Source organism: Apodemus sylvaticus, chromosome 13 (assembly GCF_947179515.1).
Source record: "Apodemus sylvaticus chromosome 13, mApoSyl1.1, whole genome shotgun sequence".
Classification (NCBI taxonomy): Eukaryota; Metazoa; Chordata; class Mammalia; order Rodentia; family Muridae; genus Apodemus; species Apodemus sylvaticus.
The window spans coordinates 51,532,098-51,557,687 of record NC_067484.1 but is presented as its reverse complement, the minus strand read 5'-3'; the positions used below and the strand labels follow the sequence as shown (position 1 = coordinate 51,557,687).

General features: G+C 40.7%; 2 protein-coding genes across 2 annotated transcripts; one reads left to right on the top strand and one right to left on the bottom strand.

Annotated features, from left to right (window-relative positions):
- Positions 1-1,526: 1,526 nt before the first annotated feature.
- On the bottom strand, positions 1,527-13,095 carry Tmed7 (transmembrane p24 trafficking protein 7). Its single transcript, XM_052156091.1, has 3 exons — positions 12,674-13,095; positions 9,351-9,596; positions 1,527-5,323 (listed from the first exon to the last, which is right to left on the bottom strand). The coding sequence occupies exons 1-3, from the start codon at positions 12,863-12,865 to the stop codon at positions 5,087-5,089; spliced, it is 675 nt and encodes a 224-aa protein (XP_052012051.1). The 5' UTR covers positions 12,866-13,095; the 3' UTR covers positions 1,527-5,086.
- A 135-nt stretch (positions 13,096-13,230) lies between these two features.
- On the top strand, positions 13,231-23,955 carry LOC127664214 (eukaryotic translation initiation factor 1A). The gene is made up of 3 exons (XM_052156092.1): positions 13,231-13,340; positions 14,169-14,224; positions 21,254-23,955. The coding sequence occupies exon 3, from the start codon at positions 21,451-21,453 to the stop codon at positions 21,883-21,885; it is 435 nt and encodes a 144-aa protein (XP_052012052.1). The 5' UTR covers positions 13,231-13,340; positions 14,169-14,224; positions 21,254-21,450; the 3' UTR covers positions 21,886-23,955.
- Positions 23,956-25,590: the final 1,635 nt, after the last annotated feature.

Genomic DNA, 25,590 nt, shown 5'->3' with positions numbered 1-25,590 from the left:
AGTCGGCCTGTAATTAGGAATATCTGCAAAGCAGTCACCTGAAAATGGCACCCCCTAATAATTCAATTAAAAATGGGCAATCTTCTTTCCTTCTCTCCAATCAAATGAACCCCAACCCCCACAGAAAAGGCTAACAGCGGAAGAGAAGCTTGGTATCATTACTCATCAGAAAAATGCAAATTAAACCATGAGATCTTTTTGCATACTCACTCAGGGAAAATACATATCTGTATTTTCTTCCCAAACTTGTAAAGTCCAAAATAAAGTCACCCATGAGATCAAACATTGCTTCTATTTTCAGCGGAACTTAAAATATGTTGCCCTGTGTACACTCTGTTCATCTCTCTGAGTTCACTGCCTTGAAAGTTCTGTTCTTGGAGGTCAGACCATCTTAACTTTTCAAACTTTTAGCAGGTAATTATGTTGATGACAGATATTCATGCACTTTCTTATCTGTCTCATACTGTATGAGAGTCAGATTCTATTCATGCCACAATAAAAACTTTAGAAACAGAAAACCAAGAGACCAGAAATGGGGTGGATAAAAAGACATACAGTAATTATATATGAGGCATTTTATAAATAAATAATATGTGCTGAGACAGGGTCTTTCTAAGGTATCTCTGGCTATCCTGAAACTCACAACAAAGACCAGGCTGGCCTCAAACTAAAAGATCTACCTGCCTCTGCCTGAGATTAAAGGTGTGTGGCAACATTAAATATTACTGCTTTGGTCAGGGATAAAGAGAAATACTGATGCAATCAGTACTTAATGAAATCACTTATGTAAGGTCACATAATCTTGACTTAACCCAAGGATTCCAAAGCCAAATCACTGTTTCTATACTTAACATCAAAACTTTGGAGTCTGCCCTCCCAGGGTCCCATTGTCCCTGAGACAAAGTCTAATCACTGTGCTCATTTCCTAGCTTCTGAGTGCCTTAATTAGGGTTTCTATTGCTCTGAAAAGACTACAATAGGCTGAAGACATGGCTCAGCGGTTAAAAGCACTTACTGCTTTTCCAGAGGTCCTGAGTTCAATTCCCAGGAACTACAGGTGGCTCACAGCCATTTGTAATTGATTTTTTTGGTTTTTGGTTTTATGGATTTGGTTTTTTCCAGACAGGGTTTCTCTGTGTAGCCCTGGCTGTCCTGGAACTCCCTCTGTAGACCAGGCTGGCCTTGAACTTAGATATTCCCCTGCCTCTGCCTCCCAGAGTGCTGGGATTACAGGCGTGCGCCACCCCCACCCCCCCCCACCCCCGTGCACGGCGGGGGCCCCCCCCCCTCGTGCACGGCGCCACCTGTAATTGAATCCAATGCCTTTTTCTCATGTGTCTGAAGACAGCCACAGTGTACTCAAATACACTTAAAAAAAAAAAAAAAGCCATGCAGTGATGGCGCACGCCTTTAATCCTAGCACATGGGAGGCAGAGGTAGGCGGATGTCTTGAGTAGGAGGCCAGCCTGGTCTTGAAAAAACCTGTCTTGAAAAAACAAACAACAACAAAAGACAATCACAGCAACTATTAAAAAGGAAAACATTTAATTGGGGCTGGCTTAGTTTCAGGATTTAGTTTACTATCATCATGGTGGGGAGCACGGCAACGCACAGGTAGAAATGGTGCTGGAGGAGGAGCTGAGAGCTCTTCTTTCAAATCAGCACACAGCGGAAAGAGAAAGTGTGGCTTAAGCATGAGACCTAAAAATGACACATTTCTTCCAAGGCCATGCCTACTCCAACAAGGGCACACCTCCTAACGGTACCATTCCCCAAGGGGGGGCATTTTTATTCAAATTATACTATGCCTTGCCTAAAAATAGAAATAAAACTCCTAGTTCATAGGATCCTAGAGGACACTTGCGGTCAACACAGAACACACAGCACACTCCTGCCCAGTGTAAGCATTCAGGAAATGCCAGTCTGTACAGGCTATTTTTCCCTTTTTGAAGAGTTCTGCCCAGAAATTAGGCTGTCTCTTCTGACTGCTCTATGAAGGGCTGGAGTCCAGTCAACACCACTAAATTTTAAACAACCTAAATCGACTAAGAATCTTTTGGAGTAACTAATGGTATAACTGTCTTCCATGAACATTTTCATTAAAAACAGTAAGGACAGGAAATGAGACAGTACTCTGTTTTGGTGAATTCCTCCTCACACATCGTTATGAACTGGAAAATAAACACTATTATTACAACACAGTACTGAGCTGTGCCTTTTCTGTCTCTTTTTTCCTTCCTTTCTTCCATCTTCTTTCTTTGAGACCGCATTTCTCTGTGTAGCTCTCTGGCTGTCCTGGAACCTACTTTGTAAACCAAACTGGCCTCATAGAGCTCTGCCTGCCTCTGCCTCCCAGCGCTGGAATTAAAGGGTGCACTACCACACCTGGCTTGCTTCTATACACTTTGCACCCTTGAAACACTGACTCCCCCTCACGCCCCGAAACTATAACACGTTAACACTGACCACTCTAAAACAGTAGGATGAGCTATGTTTTTTTTTAAGGAGTTTAAGAAAGAATTAAATCCTGATAGAAACAAGTGAAGTCAGTTTGCTGATTTTTTTCCTTTTTATTTTACATGGAACTGATTGGTGCAATCCTGTGGAACCATCTTTAATTCAGAGAAAATTCTTTTTCAAAGTAAACAAAAATCCTTTGAATTATTTATATATTAACTTGTCTAATTTTTGAAAAGAAAAGTCACAGTTACCTTTATTCTATTTAAACATAAATTTAACATTTAGAAATTGAAACAAAAAATGGATAGTTCAGAGATATAAATGAAACCTTTCAATAAATTGCTTTTCATCCACTGTATTTTCAAAGGTGATTATTGAGCTCAGAGGAAAAGCTGTAAGCCACAAACTATGTTTTTAAATAGATAAAAGAATGTTTAGATTATTAGCAAAGCAATATTGTAAAACATACCTTTACCCAGTTGAAATTTTAGTATAAACTCATGTATCAAGTTGCTTTCCATTATTTATTCTACTTTAAAAATATATACAATTATGATATTCAAATATGTATTGAGTCATATGACCAACCAAAAATATTTGGGAAATTTAAACTCCTGCAACAACTTATGTAAGAATTACAGAAAAAAGACCAACTTTCAATTATATCATAGAAGGAAGAAAAACATTACATGGCATTTATGTGTGGGTATCTATTTCCTTATATAATCATACCAGTTGAACAGATACCTGTCAAAATTTAGCCAGCTACTGAGATGAAACTAAATTCATACTATTTCTGACACTGGGTAACTGGTGATTTCAAGTTTGACTCAACAGTCTCACAAAAAAATGATTTATAGTAATAGTTTACTATCAGGACGTTTTGAGAGGCACAGATTAAATGCGGGCATCATATATGCCAAACCTGGCAAAATCTATACCTGACTCCATTTAATTACAGTGTAAGCATCCAGAGTCTACTAGCAAGCAGACATGGAATTTTACATACTCCCGTGCTTAGCAATTACATTAACATTGGTGCTTAAAACATTCACGACTAAGTAAATGGAACATTTAAAAAGCCGTAGGGCTTCAGTACAAGAACTCAAATGGATAAACCTGCAAAATCTTAAACTTCTCTTCTTAATCTGTTTGTAAATGTCTAAGGAGTAGTGATCTGGTCTTTAAGAGGTTGGAAGCGTGTTTACTCCTACTCTGTGACATCTGAAATGAGTACGCAAGAAAACTTGAATTCGTTTTGCTCTTGCATGCAGAAGTGTGTGCGCAGGCCCGGGCACATTCTAAGATGGCTTAGTTAACTTCTAGTCAGTATTGGTTAAGTGACTAGAGCTGCTAGGCAGTCATTATCCTATGGTGTCATATGCTAACGTCTCTACAACAGGAGACTCATTCAGTTCTCATTGCCTGTAATGAAGAGAGGCATGGCTGAAAAGCAACTGCTGTGTTTTTTAATTTTTAAAAAAGCAGAAAAGCCTTCTTACCTATACAATTTCCCATCATTATGAATTCTATTCTGAATACTTGGATCAAAATCTCATTTCAATCAGTTTAATCCACACAAGGTACAAGACACAAACAGTACAAACCAATTCTAAATATCTTTAAATAGGAAACATTCATAGCATTCTAAATGTTTGATTGTAGAACTGCTAATTAGACTGCAGAAAGAAGACAAAATGGGGAGATAAAAATGAACTCTCAGTGCATCACACCATGAGGATAAGACAAATGGCACTTAAGTGAGCTCACAACTGCTGACCTACTCTGGGAATGACGTGACCAAGAACTAGTGCACCAGAATGCTCTAAGACTCAGGTCTTCTCTTCTTTATAAAAGCCCTGGGAATGCAATGACAGACAATTCACTAGAAATGTTTCTACTTCATTTACCATACCATAGTGTCTCATATTATTCTTTATCCTAACAGTTACAACAATCTGATTTTTAAGTCTATTATGCTATTTTCTATGGGGTGGTAACACTTCTAAACAGATAACATAGCTAGTTAGAAATCATAGAATGGGGAAAAAAAACCTGTACAGTTTTCAAACTAGCAAGAAATAAATTATATCATGATATAGCAATGAAAATTGCATCACTATTAACTAAAAGTTCTATAGTAGATTATTTTCCCCCGTAAAATTAAGCAGTGCAGAATAGGGCTTGGCTACAGTTAATCACATTTGGTTTTCTTAAAAACATAACTTTATTCACTATAAACAATTAAAAGGCAGTTTTCTTCCTCTGTAATACCCACAAACAATAAATCTAAGATTTTTTTTAAAGTATCAACTACCTATTAAGAAAAGTACTTTTAAATGGTTAAAAGGAATCAGAATACCAAAGTTTAGTGTATGAAGAGTAGATATAAACCAAGAAAAAGTAGATCATTGGTGTTAGATATTTCATATGAATAGCTGCATTAAGGTCCAAAATTTTCCACCTTTACAAATAAAAAAGGTGTCCTCTCCCATGGGGATATGCACTGTACATCTTTCCCAACAAGTATGAATAGGGTTTTAGAATGTTGTCAATGTTAAGTTCTTCAGTACCTAAAACTGAGGACAGTAATATTACGGTGGCAATGGTGCATCTCAAAGTGCAGTTATGATCCAACTCGAGTTGTGGTGGTTCTTTTATCTGAGAAAAAACTCTTCAGAAGAAACACCTGCCCTATGCTAACCACCAGCAGGATGAGGGCTTCTCCCACCGACCAATAGGCCACTCTTGTATTCAGATCCTCTGCTCTGCTTCGGCCTTGAGCTTCCCGTAGCCGGAAATGTGTCTGATAGTCAATGACGGACTTGAGAGCTTCGTGAATGGAAACACAGGCGGATTCCATCTAAAAACAAGTACTTCCAGTTAGTTTAACACTGTCCACAGTCTGCAGCTAGCACATTCTTCTGCCCGCTGCTGGGGAGAGCTGGCATTCACTGTCACTCCTGCCAGCCACCCTGGCAGTGAAGCTCTTCTACTCAGTGTCCTGGGACAACTACTGACACAGGTCCATGTGTTTCCCGAACCAGGGTGCCACACTGGCATTTAGTTATGGCACTAAGGTGGGAGACAGGTCACAAACCTAACAAAAGGGAACATTCTTACTAGTTAGTGTAACTACTAATAAAACTTTTATGAAATAAAGGAATACAACAGCAGTAAGTTCACCAATAATTGGAGCACAGGTCAAAGCCAACACACCGCAAAAACTAAGCCAAAAACATCACAAGACCCTAACCCAGCGCAGCAAAGCTTTCTGAAACTTACAAAAAAGGGCAAAAATATTAGCAAAATCTTTAGCTGATTTCTTAATCTGAAAGTGTAAGAGAATGTCCTTTATCCTTCGACTTTTTTATGTATGTATACACGCATGAGTGGTTTGCGTGTGCATACATGTACTGGATCCCCTGGAACTGAAGTGACAGAGCTGTAAGCCAGTACATGGGTCCTGGGAAGCAAACCTGGGTCTTCAGAAGTGCTCTTAAGTGCTAAACCATCTCTCTAGCATCACAATGACCGACCTTACCTGCAGCCAGCCCCTATTCAGCACTGCTTAATTTTATGGGGGAAAATAATCTGCCATAGAACTTTTAGTTAATAATGATACAATTTTCATTGATTTCAATAACTTTCTAAAGTTATCTCTTCACTAATCTCTGTTGTGCCAGTAACTAAACCAATACGTATGTTCCCAGGACATTCACGTTTCAGTATTATTGCTAACTGGCTTATGAGATTCCATGTTGTTAACATTTTACTTCTTTGTATCATTGTTAAATCTGACTTAAAATGATTATACTTTTTTTAAAAATATAGCAGGGTTTGATATTCTACTGTTGAAAACCAATCCCTGGTGATAAAATACATGATTCCTTACTGATTTATTTCACAAATCATGTAGGAAAGACAAGTATACTTAATTGTAATTAAAGCATACAGACACTAGGAAATCACCTGTTTATTGGAATTGTACAGCCAGGTGTGCATGAGTGTAATCTGAGTGCTGGGGAAGTTTTGGCAAGAGGATCCAAGCTCAAGAAGATCAATCTGGACTACATGGTGAGTTACAGGCTAGCTTGGACTATAGAAGACCTTCTGAGAGGCAAGATAGCAATTCGTGAGTAAGAACCACTCAGATTATGTCAAGGAGCATTGAGTTAACAACTGTTGTACTACAGAAAATTACTGAAATTAAGTTAAATTTATTCCTTATTCCTATCATTTTTGAGATGGGGGTTTATTTTTAAACCCTTAAAGTGAAATTTTCATATACATTCAAAGAACAAAACAGTGAGCCCCATATCAAAACTTATTAATGCATGGCTGATCTTGCTTCATCTTTATTTCTATTTTCCTAATGATATAGAACAAAGCTTATTTTTTAAAAAGATTTTAAAGACCCAAGGCCAGGAGAGAGCGAGCATCTGCTCTTGGGGACCTAGAGGCAGATGGCTGCGAGCCATCACCTGGTGCTGGGAACCAGCCTTAGGTCCTCTAGGAGCAGCAAGTGCTCTTAATTGCGAAGTTGTCTCTCCTCCCTATTTAAAGCCATCCTAGGACACCGCAACAACACTCCTTCACAGCTAAAAGTGACACAGCTGCTTAGCCTTTCTACTCTTTATAGCTGCTTATCTTAGTGGCTCTCTGGTGTGAATCCACACTGTCCCAGTAGGCTCCATGCTGAAGCTCTGGCCACTAGCCTATGGCACTGATGGGAGGAGATAGAACCTTTAGGTGACTATTATTGTATCTCCTCTTAAACTAAGAAAATAATAACAAGTCTTAAATATTTTTTACTCGTATTGTATACTAATAGAAATATAAGGTTATATTTGCTACAATATATTGTTTCAACCCTTGGTTAAGATATTGTACGTATGCAAATCATTTAAAAATTGATGTAAAGTCTGAGTCCTTGAAAACTACTAATGTAACTGTTAAGGATAATTAAGAAATGCAAGTCAGTAGACAGTCACCTATAAATAGTCTCACTTGTAGTCTTGTCAGATATTAGCTTGGTTAATTACAGGAGAAATAAACTTTATTTAGCCTCTTGCATGTTTGCAGCGTCAAGCAGACAGTGAATGGCCAGAAAGAAGCAACAGGTTTCTACTTAGATGTACTTTAAACAGATACGTGGCTCTCACACACGTCAGAGATCTGCACAATATGGCACTTAAGGTGTTTTAATAATAAAGGCTTTTTTGACAGAAACATAGCAGCTCCTGGCAACACTCCAATCTACTTCAAAGAAGACAATGGGCACCGCAGAACTTTTATATGGAGTTTGCTTCAGTTGCGGCAAAGATGGCCACTGGGTAAAAAAACCGCCCTTACCTTGACTGCTGACAGCATGCTGTGGACAAGCAGGACAATGGAAAGTCAACTGCACAACTTTGCAGAGACAAGGAAAGACAGTCTTTCCAAATTCCTGCTTCACAGTTAAGTCTGTCAGATAGTCTAGGCCTGTTGGCTGAAGATTAGACATCCCACCAATAGAGAGGAACCTTGGATGACTGACCAGGTAGCCAGCAGTCCGTCATTTCTCTAGTTTTTAGTACAGTCGCTCTGAACTTCCTGTTTACTCAGGTAATTATCCTTTTCAGGTCTCTAATGGGGTGGAAGACTAGTTAACTATTCTATTAACAATTTTCCTGATTAGAGATTAAAGACAAAAACTTAAGTTGTTTAGGACCTAAGAAAATGTTTTAAGATCTGAAAAGATGTTTTAAAGTTGATAAATGCAAGTTATAAGAAAGTGATTTAGGTACAGAACTTGACTCGCCAAGATAAGATAGACAGTGGAGTACTTTCTCCACAGTTGTCAAATACAAAAGAACTAGACAATGTAAATATAATCATTACCTGATAGTTCTCATAATTGTTTTTATTGTATATAGTTGACTGATGTTAGAGGAAAAAGCCATTTTTCAGACTAAAAGGGGGGAAATGTAGTAAGAATTTTGGTTTCTTCAAAAATCCAGTTATATGTGTGAATATGTTTTTTAGTCCAAGGTGTGGGATATGGGGCTGCTTCAGTTTGTCCACAGCCAATGACTGTCTGGTACTCTAGGAGGGGTGTGATTTTTGCCACCTGCAGTTGGTTTAGGTTTGGAATTCTGGAGACTCTCAGGAGGGTACAAACACGAGCCCTAAGAGGGGCCTGGAGTGGCTGCTGCTTTTGTCATTGCTGTTTGCTGGATTGCTGACTACTAAGATTAGACCCACTCCAAGGAACTCGACATCCCTTATCAGCAGAAAATAGTCTAAATATGTCTGTACCCCCTTTCCCCTCCAACCTTCTTTTTCTAAGTCAGGGGGTTAGAAGGGATTAGGGCAGAATAAGGTTTGGAAGGGTGGTAGATATAAGAACCCAATAAAATAGCCAAAATGTCCAGCTACAGGCTATGTGTGCATAGGGGGACTCCATCACGAGGGCATGGCCTTGAAGGGTAGACCAGGGCCCTGGCCCTTCTCTCTTTGCTGGTGTGAAGATGAGCAACCCTGCTTTAATGAACATTCTTGGTCCTGGCTGTTCTACTCCAAAGGTTAACTGACAGAGCCTGCAATCTCTGCAAACACTAACCAAAGTAAACCTTTCCTCTTGCTAAGTTGATCATCTTTAGGTCTCTGTCACAGCAATGAAAAGCTAGCTGTGACTTCCAACTTATGACATTTCATCCTTTCTTTATACATAGAGGAGGCTAATAACCTCTTTTAACACCAGGTTTCATCACAGGAATATCAAGTTCTCTGCCAAATGCCTAATTTGCAAGAATAGCACCAAAATTCAGTGTCTATCTAGGAGTGAATGCGCAGCATTAGATCATGTGCCCCTCCTCCTTTAACAGCTCTTCTGCTGTTTTGTTTACCTGGGTAAGGGCACTGACTCGGTTCTCACTGGGAAACAAAGGTGGGTCTTCTCCAACTTGAAAATCGAAATACACTGTTTTGTGGGTGAAAGTAGAAAACTCATTGCTGAAGCAAAATTTGTATGTCCCATTTTTGGAGGCTGTGAAGGTGAAACTATCATACTGTTTCTTCATCTCCTTGTATAACACTTTACCATCAGGATCTTCCAATCGACAATCTACGTCATAGTGACCACCAGTAATCACCTGTAAGAGATTTACAGAGAGATCACTATAGCTAACACACATAAAAAGTTAACCTAGTTTCCTGCTAACACAACAATAAAGCTATATGCAGAAGTCTTCCCATCACAATTTCACAGGTCTTGATTTTCACCATTGGATTTCACACATAAAGATTTCAGTTCAACCAAAGCTTTACAAAAAGTGAAGACATTCTCTCCTAATAGGAGAGAGGAAACTTAATCATATTGACTGTTCAGACCACTGTGCTGGTTGATACAGCTCGGCCTTAACCTAGAACTTAGGTTAAAAAGAAGATGGGGAGAGACAATAGATTTGGCAATCTCTACTATGACAGTGGACGGTATAGGCTCTAAGTATCTTGGTAACACAGTATTGACATTGTACATCAATAAAACAAAGACGCTACGTTCAGACTTGAAAGCAATTTCTATGATTTATATGACCTTTTGTCACTTGAGATGATGACCAATGAAACTGTTACAAGATCATTTCAATAACTACATGAGACATAATTTTGTACTTGGAGAGCTATACTATGCACATGTACAAATATGAATGAATGAATGAATGAATGAATGAGTGAGTGAATGTTCACTTTAGATTAAGTCCAGGGCCTTGCACATGTAAACACCATGCTTTCCTCACTGGCCCATATGATCACAGCCCTTTCTTGATCTCCTAGGTCTTCCATTACTAATCCATTATATACTACTGCCCCAAATGCCTACAAGTTCTCAAACCTAATCTCTCCTAAACTGGAGACTCCCAACCTGGTAGCAGGGCTGTTGTCCAGGGCACTATAGCACATTTAGCAGTAATTTTCCCTAAAATCTCAGTGTATTAAATGACAACCTGCAACTTCTCCTTTGGAGGGTGTCCTATCATTTTTATCCTTCAGCTAAGAAAAAAATCTACTTCAAATCTTTTGAAAACTCACTATAACTATCAGAGTCCAGCACTCCCTCACATCACCCCTAAGCCCAGGAGCACCCTGCTCATTACTGCCACCACTCTGTATCCCTAAGTCTCACACTGCACACGCTCTCTCCACTTTACATCTGGTTTTCAATGTGTTTCAACAGAATTTGCTTGCCAAAGAATCACAGGATCTAAAATTTCGATGTTTATACATCTAGACTATTACAAGAAAATGTAATACAAAGCAACATTGCCAAGGGCTATCTCACATCCAGAGATCTGAGGAGATCAGGTTGGGCCTTTGCTCTCCCCTTTTGAAGTCTGGGCCACATGTACTTGCTCTCAGATCTGGACCACTGCAACCAGGGTTTTTTTGGGTTGTCTTCTAGTCACATAGGCATAAGTAACTAAACTAAGCAGAGTTCTAGGGCAAGAATTGGGCTGTGGGGGCTCAAAGAGACAAAGCACAAACCTTGCTGTGACAGGAAACAAACAAAAAGACCAACTGGTCCAAAGACACCTCCTAAAAACTGGCACCTTCCATATTCACAAAGCAAAGCTATTCTTTTGTTGTTGTTGTTGTTGTTTTTTCGAGACGTGGTTTCTCTGTGTAGCCCTGGCTGTCCTGGAACTCAGAAATCCGCCTGCCTCTGCCTCTCAAGTGCTGGGATTACAGGCGTGTGCCACCATGCCCAGCTAAAGCTATTCTTACTACTTCAGCGTCACCTGCTTAAACTTTAGCATGACAGCTCACACTAATGTCAGGCCTGTTGGAACTCTCAGAAACTTACCTGTCTACAGTGCCCTTTCCTCCTCTGCCATATTGCAGAACACACTTCAATTATCCTTCCACGTGCAGCTCAAAGATCAGGTACACCGCTAAATTTTCCCTGCCAGCATCCTGCCTGTGTGACCTTAGCACCGCACTTACAGACGATGTCTTCTCTAGGCCTTAAGGAGGTAGAACAAAGGAGTTCATCTTGAAGCTATCATTCTACTACTTCTAAGTTTGGATGTAAATCTGTCTTGGATTCTGCTTCACTAATCAAAAGGAATAAAAACGCTTCTCTATTTCATCAGTTTTCTTGATAATTAACTAGCATATCTGAAACATTTGGCATACTGTATACATAACAAAAATTTAAAACTTATAGTACCAAGAATTGTAGCTACAGATATAAAAACCCAACAAATGCATATTAAGTTTAAATAAAGGATATTCTGATCAGTTTATAATTCCTTTGTAATTATATATATATTGGGAATTATTACACACATATATCCTTAATTCCTTTTTTTTTTTGATCTTTAGACTTCTCTTCCTCATCATATACAAATTATTTTCAAGTCTTGTTGGTTTTACCTTTCGCTTTCTCCTTCCCCACTAATGCTAACCTGGTCTAAGCTATTGTTACTTCTAATAAAAATGATTTTTATTATTTTCAATTATGTTTATGGGTTTGACTGGGAGACAACATATGCATGTGTCTGAAGAGGCCAGGTGTTAGATCTCCCTGTAGGTCCAGTTACAGGTGACCTAGCACTCAAGAGTTGCTGGAATGCTAAATAATCCTATTAACAAAAACAAACAAAATAGAACAAAAACCGGGTAGACTTTTTTAGGCTCCTGATGAATAAAATTCCTGTTTTACATTGTACCAAAACTAAGAAGGGGCCTCTTGCTTATCACAGCTTTTTACAATACTCTTGACAGACCGTCTTAAAAAAAAAAAAAAGCAAAAAACCCTCTTAACACATAAGAGCGCTTCCAATCACCTCTGCAGTAAGGAAAGAGTCCTGGTGCTATACAAAAACAAAAATCCTAAACTCAACCCAATCCAACCCAACCCCCGCATCCAAAAAGATCATTTTTGTTATGTCAAATCCGATTAAACTGGAGTTGTGGATTAAAAAGCAGGGAACTGATACTGGGCATTTGTGCCTAGGAACAGCTTTTTAAAAAGAATGTCTTAATTTATTTAATACTGCTTCAATTTAATGAGTGGCACCGGAGAATGCAACAGCCACAGGAAGCGTTTCTGGAGTTCACAAATAGTCCTTTCTCTGAGCCCCTAGAAGAAAAGCCAAAGGTCCTGCAGAGGCTACCGAGGCGACTCTTGCTTGGGTTAGCGGACCACAGAGGCCGGGGACCGTAGTACCTGGAACTCCAGGGTGCACTTGGTGCCCTGAGTGATGTCCTCGTAGAAGCACTGCTTGGCATTATCGGGCAGCTCGAAGGTGATCTCGGAGCCGCCGCTCGGAGCCGGCAGTAGCAGCAGTAGAGCAAGCAGCCTGCAACCCCAACGGCCCGCGGCGGCCGCCCAGAGCGGCGCCGACCCCAGCCGCGGCATCCCGGCAGCGCGGCGGCCTCAACGGAAGCGCGCGGCAGGCCCAGCCCCTACCGGCTCGCGATCCTCAGCGAAGCCTGCGACGAGGAGCGAGTGCGGGCTTCCGGAGAGACGCACGGAGGTGCCGGCGCGGCTCCAGGAAGACCTGAGGGGCCAGGGGCAGGAGACCCGGTAACCCAGAGGAGGGACGAGGCCTCGCTGACCGGAAGTACAGCGAGAATCTGAGCGGAAGGGGCGGGGCCGGGACAGGCTCCAGTGACCCGGATGTGCTATCCGGGGGTGGGGCGAGGCGTTGCAGTGAGGACGTGGAAGCGCGTGAGGCCTCGGCGTCGCGTGGGCGGCCCTCCTTGGACGAGGGGCGGGGGCAGTGCGGGAAGTCGACGGGAAGGGGCGTGGCCGGCCGTTGCCTAGGAAGGGCGCGTCGTCTCGCTGCTCGCCGGGCTGCGACGGTGAAGGGGCTCCGCTGCATTTCGCCACTGTGAGTACCAAGTTTGGGGGGAAATCTCAAGAGCTCATTTTAGGGGAGTGAGGGCTAATCTCCGGTGGTAGAGAGCTTTCTGGTTTGCAGGAAGTTGTCTCAAAAATTCCCGTCGTATTTGGAGGCGGCGGCTTAGGCTAAAAGCACATGTTCTCAGAGATGAGTGGAAGACTAGGATTTCTAACCCTTGCCTTTTACCTTCCGGCCCGCTGACCTTGGCCTGGATGCTAAAACTCTCTGCTTTAGTCTCAATAGTGCTAAATCGTACTGCCTCCGAGAAATACGGGTTTTTACCCGAGTTCAGGGGCTGGCACGTGGTGAGCACTCACTAAGTTTCGGTTAAATTAAAACAAACACCGGTTGAGTACCTCCTAGCAAGCTCCGTCCACCCTTCAAACAATAAAAGATAACTGTGTCTATTTCACTGATGTGGGAGTTTGGATCCAACCGCAGCAAAGTAATTTGCGTCTGATCAACATGGCGTTTCTTACAGGGCATTCATTCTACGCTTCCCACGTGCGTAACAGGAGTCAGGTGTTCCCGTTTTTCTTTTTGGTGTTTTGGGTTTTCGTTGTTGTTGTTGCTGTTGTGTTATTTGGCTTTTTAATGAAAGAGGCAAGGGTGGGCTTCAGGTTGCTGAGGATTAGTAGAGAGGTTTTCTGAGAAGGAAATAACAGGCAGGTGGGAGTGAGGCAAGGCCCTGAGGTAAGGGTTGGGTGCGGCGTTTAAACCCTGAGCCGGAAGTCCACTCAGTCGCCCGGGGCACTTAAAGCTTGCTGGGGCCAGTGGGAAGGAGGCTTAAGGTCACATTCTTTTCATTTCTTCCAGACTGCGGAGACCACACCTTCCTGAGCCAGGTCAGAAACCAAAGCATTATTTTGTAGGTGAGTGAAAAATAAGACTAAAGTTGGCAGTGAAAAATGGAGGTTTTGTTTTCTGACTGTGATCTTGGACCGGTAATCGTCTTATCTTGGAGCTGGTACCGTAGCTCACCGGTAGAGATTGTCCAAGGCCTAGGGTTGAATCCCCAGAGCCACGTGGGTGTGCGGTGGTGGTGGGGGGTTGGATGGGGTGGGGGAGTGGGAGGGGGATGGTGTTGGGAACCACCCTTTCTTAAGATGATAATACAAATAAACAGAAAAGAAATGAGGTTAAAATCTCAGAGCACTGTGGAGGGTTCAGGAGGGAGGGTAATGTACTAAAGACTCAAAAACTAAAAGTAGTAAGGGGCTGAAGTGATGGCACAGCGGTTAAGTGTACTCTTACGAAGGTCCTGAGTTCAAATCCCAGCAACCACATGGTGGCTCACAACCATCTGTAATGAGATCTATTGCCCTCTGCTGGAGTGTCTGAAGACACAGCTACAGTGTACTTATAATGGATAAATCAATCTTTTTTTTTTTTAAATAATAATAAAAGAATCACAGTGCAGTGTCACTTTTAATATTACAATTAAATATCACCAAACAGGCAAAATTTCAAAGTACAGCAGTGCTAGACGTTCACTGTTCTTGGACATGTAAAAGGGGCAACCACTTGGTAAGCCTAACACAATAAAGTGGAAGATAACATGTATATTATGTAATATATATGGACTGGAAGTTTCACTTTAACAATTTTATACTATGCTCTATGTGTACTTTATAGTATTTACTTTGAAGCTGTGATTCTCAGAGTGTCTTCTAAAGACCCCTAGAGACTTCTGAAAATCTCAGGAGGGTTTGTAGTTGTTCAAAGCTGGATTTTTCGTGATGTGTTTCAACAAAAACAGCACAGCAGACTGAAGGAGGGGGGCACTCAGGGTGCTCAGTGGACCTAGAGTTACAAAGATATAAAGCAATGTCTTTTTTTTGTTTTTTGTTTTTTTCGAGACAGGGTTTCTCTGTATGACCCTGGTTGTCCTGGAACTCACTCTGTAGACCAGGCTGGCCTCAAACTCAGAAATCTGCCTGCCTCTGCCTCCCAGAGTGCTGGGATTACAGGTGTGCACCACCATCACCCGGCTTAAAGCAATGTCTTTACTGCCATTGAGTTTTTATTTGGAAAATGTAGTTACACGTTATATTTTAAATGTATTGCCTATTTATAGTGGGGGGAATTGTATCCCTTCAGACATAATTCCAAGATCTCATTGGCGTCCCTGTTAATAGCACTTTATTTGGAAGTTTGGAAGAATTTTTGCAATTGTAAACTCCAGAAGAGATTATCCAAAATTCAGAGGGAGAGCTGAATACAATAAGTAGATAAAGATATGATAGAAGAGAAGATTAGAGCCCCCTAGATGAGCATAAAGGCACACACATAAATTGGAGTATTGGAGTGATTGGGAATAAGCCAAGGAAAACCAAAGCTTGTCCATAATGAGCTAGGACAGGCTCTGCAGAGCCTCCAGACGGTGAGCCAATATCTTCATTTCAGCTGTTAGAGCATACTTTTATATTAGCCAGAGTTTGTAGGTATTTGTTATAGGATCTAAGACATATGAACACATTACATGAATTCAATGGATTGTTTTTTAGTAAGAATTTGTCAGACATCTCATTCTTTTTTTTTAAAGATTTATTTATTATAACATGTAAGTACACTGTAGCTGTCTTCAGACACTCCAGAAGAGGGCATCAGATCTCATTACAGATGATTGTGAGCCACCATGTGGTTGCTGGGATTTGAACTTAGGAACTTCTGAAGAGCAGTCAGTGCTCCCAACTGCTGAGCCATCTCCCCAGCCCCCAGACATCTCATTCTTAAGTGAATGTCAGATAGACCAATATTCATCACTCATGCAGAAGTGTGGAGGACAGCAGTTGCTATCAGATGCCCCCTCCTCTTGCTCTCCACTTTGGGTTGTTGAGACATGTTTTCCAGCATCTCATAGATTCGACCTGATAGGCTGGCTAGCAAACCCTAGGGGTCCTGCCTCTGTGCCCCTAGTTCTGGGATTGCAGGGACAGGCCACTTAGCCTGGCTTTTGTCTGGGGACTGAGCTCAGGTCCTCATGTCAACTGAGCAATCATCCGGTCCTCTTTTCATAATTTCTGGCTCAACAGCTAGACAGACATTCCACCAGAGGACAGACACTTGGAATCTGAATTCCTAAATCTGAGTACTTTTACAGGTTGTAATTTTTCTACAATAAGTTCGAGGTTCAAAATTTGATGTGTGAGTGTGACAGCCTACTTGATAAAACTGAATATAAGAACAAAGAAAGCCATAAGGAACCCTGTCACTGCTTAGTTGCACAGATCACTTTTGTCTCAAGAAAAAAAGAGTCAGAAGCCACTAGTTTTCAGAAGCTGCCAACCATGGCTGAGATGGAAACTATGGAAGAAATCTCTAGAAGCCAGGCATTCAGCCACTTAACTACCTAAGTCAGTGTGGTAGTCTTAACTAGAAGAAAGTGTCAGGCCTCATTGCTCATCTCTGTAGCGCAGAAGTTCCTCGGGATGGCCGAGTAAAGATTTGGGGTTATGAGCCTGATATTATAAACTCGCATTTGGAAGGTTTTGTGTAACAGTGGAAATTGAAGGTAGTAAGAAACATGCCTTTGTAGTTCAGAACCCCTCATTGCCCCAACAGCATTGTGACCACTAGGTGGTGCTGTTCACTTACCAGATTTCTACACAGACACAGACACTGCATTGTATTGTTCTGCTTTCTGAGATTTACAGACTTACACAGCTGAAACATTGGAACAAAACTTGCTAAAGATACCAGAATAACAAAGGGGAGAATGTGATTAGGTAATGGGTAAAGAACATCAACAGCTGCTTCTAGAGAGTCGTGTTGGAGCCATCAAAGAAATTGGACAGCCAATTACAGTTCTGTTGTTAAAAAGAATATTCTGGCTGCAATAAGATTAGGTAGAGCTATACAAATATGGAAGTAAGATCTGAAAAAAAAAAGGTCATCAAAAATACCATGTCAGTAATGGTTGATGCAGTGTGTCTGCTGATGCAAGGTGACTAACACGAGAGAGGTTATGAGTCAGTGCAGAGCTGCTGCAGACTAGCCAGCTGTGACGGGTATAGCTAGGGATGCCAGGGGAACAGTGCAGAGGTAGCTGAGGCAGAAGCATGCGGTGGACACAGAGGAGACTAAGGCATCCTTTTAGGGGAGAGCAGAAAGCAGTTTCTTGGAGAAGTGTAAGGTGCCATTCTATAATCACCTCTATTTTCTAGACACCATACTAAGTGTTATTACTGTGTTACCTTCCTCCATTTTCAAACACGTCATATAAGATAGAGAACTTTGTTCTTGCTCCTGTATTTGACACATAATAAATGCTCATCTAATATTATTAAAGAGCTGTCATAGAATGATAGAGAAAATGAATAATAATTGTATAAATTGCACTAATTTTGCTTTTGTTTTATGTACATAGTAAAACTACTTTAACCATTGTAAGTACTAGGCTTTTATAGTATGTGTTTTCAGGTAGTGTATTTACTAGACTGTCTTGTATCACATTAAAATGCCCTATGTCTTGGAAAGCAAACTGCATTGACAGCTGCGGATAGTTATAAATACGTGAGTTTACATTCCTAATTTATACAGCTTTTGCTAAGTGAAGAGAATATATATAAGAAAATAGACCATCAAAACATGTTTTTATTAAAGATAGCATGATACCGTGAAAAAAATGGGGGAAAGAACAACCTATGTTGTTTTCCCACTGTAGTCTCTTTCCAATGTGATACTAAGACTTTTAGTTACTATCTTCATAGAGTCACCATGATCTACAAATAGTAACATAGGGTTAGCCTCAGATTTGTAGGGCCTGGAGACCTACATATTGTATATATAAATATGAAAAAGTTTAAATCATTAGTTGTAGACCAAATGCATTTTCTACCAAGATTTAGTTACCTTTGCTGAAGTTGACAAATGGATCATAATGACATGCAAAATCATACAAGTATGCAAAGACCTCAAACAGCCAAAGGTGTGTGGTGGGGAGGGTGGGGGTAGCCCAGACTGAGAGACTGCAAATAAGGCCTCAAAGCTATAGGCAGTTGTGCCAAAAAAACAAGAAGTGTCAGCAAGGGTGTGAGAATTTCTTGTCCAAGCATCTTAATCTTGGGCCAATTATTGATCCCTCTTTGACTAACTATGAACCACTACTGCATATAGTCCTAGAGAATTGCATTGTTGTCTGTGATGGGCTTTGCTGTTCCATGTTTATAATCTCTTTCTTCACATTGCCCAACCTGACTGTGCCATTTTTTTTCCCCAGTGAACCCCTGGTTGGCACAGTGGTTTGATACTGTAACTTGCCCCAGAAATCAAAGCAGAATCTTTGAAATACATCAGACCCTAGATTGTGTTGTGTAATATTTGAGGACTATAGGGGGAAATGGGCACTGTTGCTCAATTGTCATTGCTGATGACCTGGAATGACAAGGTATTAGGAAATCAAGTAGCTTTGGAACTTGATTGCTACAATGATAGTGCTTTTTAAAACACTGTGGGTTATTCTGATGGCACCCTAGGGATCATAAGTAGGGGAAAGGAGACATGAGGTAGACTGAACAATCATGGATATAAATGGTTTTTTTGCCTGTAGAGCAGAACAATATTACTCAGTTCTGTGCTTGTGGTCCATCCTCCACCAAGCAACTGGATTGCTAAAAACCGGAATAGCTACTGACCACGTGATTCTAAATACACTGTGGTATGTACCTTGAATGGACAGCTGAATTAATCTAGTAATAAGTAAATGTGATATTTGTAAAAATGTACTAGGCCATAAAGTAAGACTCAATAAATTCCAGGGAATTGATGATAAACAATTTGTTCTTCAAACCATAAAAAGCAGAACATGTTTGAATTTTTTTTTTTAACATTTTTATTTATCTTATATATGTGAGCACACGGTGACTGTCTTCATACACCCGAGAAGAGGGCATCAAATCCCATTACAGATGGTTGGGAGCCACCATTTGATTGCTGGCAGTTGAACTCAGGACCTCTGGAAGAACAGTCAGTTCTTAACCACTGAGTTCATTTACTTAAAAAAAAAATTAAAACAAGGAGGCTAGAGAGTAAATGACAGAAAATTCACCAAGATGGTATGGCAAGAAGAAATAAAGCCACAGAGTTTGAAAAGCCAGTGAGAAAATTATTATTTGGAAATGTATGTTTGTAAAACCCAAACTGTCTTCCACCCCACCCCAGACACTACTGATAGTAATTTTGAGTTTAGAAAAATCACTGGATAGGGTCAATATGCAAAAATAACGGCTGTATCTCTATGTAAATATCAGAATACTAAAATATTTTTGAAAAATGATATTTTTGTAATTTTCTGTTTGCAGAAATGGTAAACTGATTTTAAAATGCGTATAGTGATGCAGAGGTGGAAGAAGCGTCTGAGGACAGGGGTTCTTTATTTCAAGATAAGCCATAAAGCTGCATTCAAATACTATTATACGAGGACAGGTTAATCCAGAAACACGCTAAGAAAAAAAGAGTGCCACTGTGGTTTATTATGTTTCACATGTTATTGGATAAATTGTGCTAGATCAATTTGAAATCAATATGGAGAGTAAAATAAAACTTGAACTCTTATTCTTTTAAGCTAGTATTAAAGAGGATGAGACAGGAGGATCACAAGTTCCAGGCAAGCCTCAGCTACAAAGAAAGACCCAGTAAATCCCCTAAAGAACTGAAAAAGGAGGAAGCTGGGAGGTGGGTCAGTTGCTATAGTGCTTTGCATGAGGACCTAACATCCTGGTCCCAGCATCCCGGCTTCCTCCACCCAGTGTGCCTAGTGCTGAGGGGACAGAGGAGAGGACCCTGGAGCTAGTGCTGAGGGGACAGGAGAGGACCCTGGAGCGCACTCTGGCTTCCACATGACCATGTTCATGGTCTCTCTCTCTCTCTCTCTCTCTCTCTCTCCTCTCTCTCTCACACACACACACACACACACACACACACACACAAAAGTAATTTGAAGCAAAAATATAAATTTATCAGAAGTTCTGTGTGTGAACACATTTTTGTTTTGGGATTTTCTAGACAAGATTTCTCTGTGTAGTCTTGTCTGTCCTGGAACTAGCTATGTAGGCCAGGCTGGTCTTGAACTCACAGAAGTTGTGTTTTGTTGGAGCCATAAATGGATATTGTGTCAGAATTTGTTTACAATAAATTCACAAGCTCACATTTGTTATATTTGATGTAAGGAGTCCACATTTGCGGGTTGCAATGTCTTTGTTAAGAAAGGATTAAAGAGGCTGCTGTGTTGAGAGTGTAGAGGGCAGTCCTGAAAGTGTGTGTGTGTGTGGGGGGGGGGACACAACAGCTGCTCAAGTGCAAAGGTATCCGATACTGCACTGGGTGGCAGGCTGGCCATCTAGAGGCCATTTAAAGTAGTACTGTGTCAGCCAGCGGAGACTGTTGTGGAGCTGGAGGTCTGGCACTGGCACAGAACAGGAGCCCTTTGCTGTGTGATGTGCCAGCATTCCTGGGTGAGCTTGTGACAGGTGACCAAGAGATGAATTAGTACAGTAGTCAGTACACTGTTACAGTTGGCCTCTGGGTGCACCTTCTGTTAACAGTCCCAGGGAAGGAGGTTCTGTCATGTGCTTACTGAGCTCCGGTGTCTTTTAGTCTGATAAGTTTCAGTATATTTTCAGACTTCATTATTTATTGACACAAAATACCAGTTTGTGTCTCTTGATATGCTGGCAGATAATGGTGTTTATTACTTTTGTAAATGAAATGTGGAGCCATTCTTCCTTGGCACTTAAAATGGAGTAGCTCAGGTCAAGGCTGTTGATTCATTAGCTAGAGCAATCTGTGGCTAGGCAGAGGGTTGAAGCCACTATTCCAAACAACACAGTGGAACCCAGAGCTGGCCCAGCTTGTGCACCACGGTCACTTAATATTTGCTAAAAATATTTTTGTTTTTTCAGCTGTCAGACACCAGGACTCTGGAACACTGTCAGCTGCCTGTGGGTCCTGTGTCCTCACAGTGTACCAGTTGCTTCCCATCTACCACTGCTCGATACTTCCTGCCACCATCCTAGTAGCATAGTTGCTCTTGGAAAGGCGTCCCAGCCACTGTCTGCAAGGAGTCCCTCACCTGACTCCTGTGGTTACCCTTTTCATCATGCCAAAGAATAAAGGCAAAGGAGGCAAAAACAGGCGCAGAGGTAAAAATGAAAACGAATCTGAGAAGAGAGAGTTGGTGTTTAAAGAGGATGGGCAAGAATATGCTCAGGTGATCAAGATGCTGGGGAACGGACGCTTGGAAGCCATGTGCTTTGATGGCGTGAGGAGGCTGTGCCACATAAGAGGGAAGCTGAGAAAAAAGGTTTGGATAAATACCTCGGACATTATATTGATTGGGCTACGAGACTATCAAGATAACAAAGCAGATGTAATCTTAAAGTATAACGCAGATGAAGCAAGAAGTCTGAAGGCCTATGGAGAACTTCCGGAACATGCCAAAATCAATGAAACGGACACATTTGGTCCTGGGGATGATGATGAAATCCAGTTTGATGATATTGGAGATGATGATGAAGACATTGACGATATCTAACCTGACCTAAGCATGTTACATTCCAAGTTCTCTGAAGATAGCTTGACACAATTGGCATCTTGACCTTCAGCTGTTAAGTAAAACTTCATTTGGCATGTGTATGACTTGTTAATCCAAATTGATGAATTTATTTTGAAGTATTGTATTTCTTTGAAAACCAAACATGTTGAGTTTGAGTTATCTTAAGTGACAAGTTAACACTTTGTGCTTATGGATATAACTGAACTTAGGGCACAGCAGTGTGCACTGTTAAGAGACTGCCTTCCCTTTTATGATGCTTCATTTCTGGCACGCGAGTGTTTTGTCAGCAGTTCTGCCCGGTGACCATCGTGGGCTGAAGTCAGGCCTGGTCCAGCACCCCTGCTCCCGGCCTCTATATTCTAGTCATCTGGCTGTGTGTGAGACCTCTCAGCAGACTAACAGATGTGTAAGGCTGCAGTTGGAGTCAGATAGAATGTGGCTATTTTTGTATTTATGGAGCCATGCCATTTTATACTTTCACGTTCTATACGTAAGTTGTTGCCACCCATAAAAGCATCTTACAGTGCAGTTTTTAAATCACATGGGTAGCAATTTTGAGTTTCAAAATTAGTCATTGTAGAAATTAATACTTAGAGGAGATAACCCATTTTCTTGGCTTTAGAAATATAATAGTTGACAATGTTTATATATAATTTTACTTTTCCCAAAACTACCTGAAAATAGAAAATTAAAAAGAGAAGTAAATCTGTTCTTCTGATACTTGGATAGAGAAATTTTCAAAGAAGGTAGTTGTTAACAGCACATAAATAATTTTTACTTTGCAAAGTAGATTGTGTTAAGTTGTTTTCAAAAAGTTAGCTTCTGTATTGAGGCTTTGGATAATTACTATGTATTGATTAAAGTTAGTTATATAATTGTACCAGTGAAGTTTTCCTTAAACTAAGCTTAGGTTAAAGGAAGAGGAGCCACAGCTTAATGAAAATGTGGTTCCTGTTTTCCAAATGGCGGAGTCCAGAAACATAATAAAAATATGTTGGTATAAAACATTTTTTTCCTTTTAATATGTTCATTTTATCTCTGGTATAATAAATGACTGGGTGATTTCTAGTATATGATGAGGTTTTTTTTTTTTTTTTTTTTTTTTTTTTTTTTTTTTTTTTAATAGACTCTGGGATTTAAGATAAACCTAACTATTTTCCCCTTTAAGTGATGCTGGTATCAGGGTTCTGCATTTTAACCCTTGCTGCTTAGGGAGTAAGTATAAACTTTGTCTATCAGACCTCAGATGTTTTCTTTTTAAAGCATAGTTCCTTTCTCAGGTTTTGTTCTTGACACCTACAAATGGTGCTTGACCATGAAGGCAACAGTATTCACCCTCACTTTTATTTATTTATTTTTTTGATTGGTTTTCCAGTTAGCACATAATAATGTAGCTTAAGAAAATTTCCCAGTTAGAAAGAAAAAGCAAATACAATTTTCCTGATCATTGATTGGTGGATCTTTTCTAGATGGAGATATATAGATCTTTGTAAAGGTTAATTTTGTAAAATGAAACCAGATACGGTGCCAGATTAGGAGCAGATCCCACGCCCCCAGAAAGACAGTGTGTCTTAGAAAGAGAACCCATCACTGGAGCTTTTTATTGCTCTACACCGTGTATTGAAATATGCTGTTAACCAAGATTTATCCTATTGCCTCTGTAAATTTTTAGGACAGAAAGAAAACTTGACCATGGGCGAGCTAGCTTGATGGCATTCAGCAGCAAACAAGAGACTCACAAGTTAAGAGGTGTGGACCAGTGCCTGAAGATGTCCTCTCAGTCCCGACATGCACACGTGCTCACACACGCATCACCACACACACAAAGATGCGCTTGGGGCTGTAGTATTGTGTCTTGATCACTGCAAACTCTCAGAGGCAAACACTGAGGTATTCATGTTTCCTGTTTCCTGCTTGCCAATATCTACATTTTCTCTCATATTCTAGATGAAGGAATGATTCTTTATACCATGAGTGATTTATGCTGTTTATTATAAGTAAATGTTGACCTAAGTGTTAGAATTAAAATGACTTAGTGAAATATTTAAATGTTTCTTTTTCTTTCCCACAACATTGTCACATTTCAGCCTCCTGAGGTTCGCTCAAGAAGCCCATGGCTCTTAGCTTAGCTTTCCTCAGTTTCCCTAGCTGCCTACAATGCAAAGATTGCCAGTCAAGCACTCTAGCTTCAAGGCTCTTCACCCCAGTGCCAGTATTTTTCTTAATCCACAAAAACAATTTGTCTTCATATCCTAGGATGTCCTATCATTTATATCATTTGTTTATCCCAGGCTATTCCTGAAGTAGCAATGTTCCTACCTCGCTCACATACTATGATTTAAAGTATTTATTTCTGAATGATAGATTCAGTGTGAACAATGTGCCAGTAGTCAGCAATTTCTTACTCTTGTGTAATATTTTACTCCCAATACCTCAGATTTCATCTGTATCTACTTTGAAGTACCCAGTTTTCTCTGATCACCACTTTGTTTTAGGTGGTATATTGCTCTATCACTGTTTAACAGAAACAGTAGGGTTTGTGCCATCACTACAAACACCAATAGAAAACACTGAAAATTGACTATTGAAAGTTGTATTGTATTCAGAGCTGGTTGTCTGGAGAAGGAAGTAGGCTAAGACCCTAAAAAGAACTGCATCTCTTCTCCAAGGCAGATATTCCAGGGAGGGCTAACATAGGCGGTTGATCATTTCCTGTCCCCTCTGAGGATGGGATTGGCTTGTGTACATCCAGGCTGAGACACTTGGTGAAATGCAGAGTTTGGTCTTGGCCAGCATCACCCGTGTCCTCAAAGACCATTGAGTCTGGGGGACATCAAGCAGTGCGGAAAGAACAGCCTATTGCAGTGTGCATATGCTAAGCTGTGAATACCATGTGTGCACAAATTGTGTGGAATACACAGGCACCCTTATCGCCCCTCCCCCAACCCATCAGTTGGAATTTTTAATTAATGACTTTAATTTACTTGTTCACTTTAATTTACTTATTCACTTGGTCACCCCCTCCCACAGTGGATTTGCTTTTCGTTGGCATGTCTTTTCTGTGCTACCGTTTCTCCTTAGATCTTACACAAAGGTGATGCGGACCAAATCACATACAGTTTGGAATCATGGTAACAAAGGCCTCCAACCACAACACAAACTCTGCCCCTGCTTAGCAAAAGAGTTTGACTTTACTCAGCAAGTGTGAATCACTGCACAAGCAAACTCCTCATCTTCAACCCCAGTCTCCACAAATGCAGTTGTCCCTTTGTCAATTTATTCTATCCCAGGAAGAGACGACTTTCCTTCTAAAAAAGGCTCTTCTCTTGCAAGCTTTTATCTTTTCCCCACTACCCTACCTAGAGATCCTTATCATATATATCCTCTTTCCCTTGCTTTCTTGTTGGTTTGTCCTTGGTGAATATTTAATGAGCTTTAAAAAACACATCATCTGTACCTTCAGGGAATGGCTATCCCTGGAAAGATGTCAGAGGTGACTCAGCATCATCTCTTAATAAATCCTACATGACAATCACAAGTATTTCACTTGGCATGAGTTGAAGGCTGGACCCCACAGGTACCATGTCTTCAGCAGAGCTAAGGCTCTTTCCCTGAAACTAGGATGGTTTTTCCAAGCAGGTGTGGGAATACCTGGCACTCAAGAATAAAACAAGAGCAACAAGA